Source organism: Poecilia latipinna, unplaced genomic scaffold (genome assembly GCF_001443285.1).
Source record: "Poecilia latipinna isolate Pla-1442-1.1 unplaced genomic scaffold, P_latipinna-1.0 Scaffold1179, whole genome shotgun sequence".
NCBI classification, from domain to species: Eukaryota; Metazoa; Chordata; class Actinopteri; order Cyprinodontiformes; family Poeciliidae; genus Poecilia; species Poecilia latipinna.
The window spans coordinates 1-1,759 of NW_015113795.1; the positions used below are offsets into that span (position 1 = coordinate 1).

The 1,759-nt window shown below is 34.2% G+C and overlaps 1 protein-coding gene across 2 annotated transcripts in view; it reads left to right on the forward strand.

Annotated features, from left to right (window-relative positions):
- Positions 1-1,224: 1,224 nt before the first annotated feature.
- Positions 1,225-1,759, forward strand: part of LOC106960373 (plexin-A1) — a 52,217-nt gene continuing 51,682 nt past the window's right edge. The window contains exon 1 of one of the 2 annotated variants that reach the window (XM_015053446.1): positions 1,225-1,439. In XM_015053446.1, coding sequence (XP_014908932.1) covers positions 1,434-1,439 — 6 coding nt within the window. In that variant the 5' untranslated portion in view covers positions 1,225-1,433. The remainder of the gene's footprint in view (positions 1,440-1,759) is intronic. The other variant, XM_015053447.1, reaches the window with a different exon arrangement.

Sequence of the window (1,759 nt, forward strand, 5' to 3'; positions counted from 1 at the left end):
ATAAGGCTGGACGATATGACTTACAAGATTTTTTTCATACCAGATTTGATTTTAATCGATTCCTCCTGCCCTCAATTTCTATAATAAAATCACAGAAAATACTTTCAAAAAGTGCCTTTATTTCAACCATCTGTTCTGTGAGTTGTATAAGGGAGCATTATGGTCAGGATACAAGAAATTTTAATTGCAAGAATGCAGTCATCGTTACAGCAGAATAAAGATGCAATTTTATAACAATGTCTTAAAATTACAAGAAGTCGTTTTAATGAGAAATAAAGATTCAGATTGATCTGATGTAACCAGCTCAGTCCATGTGGTTCTGACATTTGTCAGTAATCAAGAGGTTGCACACTGCCACCTCACCTGACCAGGTAAGCATTAAGGTAAAAATAAAAAATGGACCAAATACTGTATACAAAATGGAAAAAGAGCAACTGATAGAAATACTTTCTATATAAAGAAAAGCAAAAAAGTTAATAGCAGGAGAAAAGTTGATGGCAACATTAGCTCAGCCAATCTGTCCATCCAGGAAGCCATCCAACAGAACTCCTGTCCAACTCCAACTATAATAAAGATAAAAAAAGAAAATGGAAAGTTAAAACAACAAATAATGCCAATTTAATAATTAAGATCTAATGCGTTCTGGAATATATTATTGACATTTTACAAATCAATTAGAAGGTTTCACAAATGTTTTATTTATTCTGCTGTTAGTGCAGAATAATCTACTTAGGTTTGAAATGTCTCGGTGTAGTTTTTAAAGTACAACACATTAAAAAAGCTCAAGATAGTGAAGAATTAAGTGTAATCGCCCTTTAGCTATTTTCCGAATTAGATGCTACATTGGGAAGCTAACTTCAGCTTCGACTGATAGCTGGGGCACAATATAGACAGATCTATATATGTTTATATAGATATATATGTATATCTATATCCATCTATATAGCATAGATATGTGGATTGCACTGTAAAGTAGTTTAGGCACAAGCGTCAGAAGGTGAATAGAAAATCAGTCCCAGCCACCAGTTTCAATTTCTTCAAATGACTTTGGATTCACTCTTTTCACTGACTTCTCTCCTCCTGAGCATCCAAAAACTCACTGTTTTTATATCCAATTGGCATCACACCTGTGCTTGATTGGACACAGCCACAATGGAACAGGTCAAAAACAAAATCTAAACAGAGAGACACTAAAATTACTAATCTAATTTACAAACTCCTACATAATGAAGTTGTCTGCAAAACAAACTACATAATACAAGATAACTCAAAAGGTTACTTTAAAGAAAAACAAACAAAGCAATACACAAAAGAAAACCTTGTAATTGGTAGAACCCAGCAAGGTAATCACTGACATCATCCAGCCATTTAAGCAGGAAGTACTGGGCCGGCCCCTCCCATGCTCCTGCCCTGCTGCAGATCTACAAGAAGAAATGATGGTGAGTACAAAGGAAAACAAATACCTTAATAAATATACCTTGAAACAAATTCAACCTATAGTCCAGAAATAGTAACTTTAACCTAAACCTACATAGATAGACACTGCAACATAATGCTAACACAAACAAACCCGTGATAGTAAGTGAAGCAAAAGTGCAATGTTTAAATTAATCATTTTAACCAAATATAGAAAGTAAGTGAATGAGAAAGAATAAGGGACAAGTGGTGAACACAAACTGAACCACTTTGTCACACTGTCCCAAACTGTTAGTGCTGTCAGTTTAAGAAATGTAATCAGGATTAATCAGTGTGCTTAATT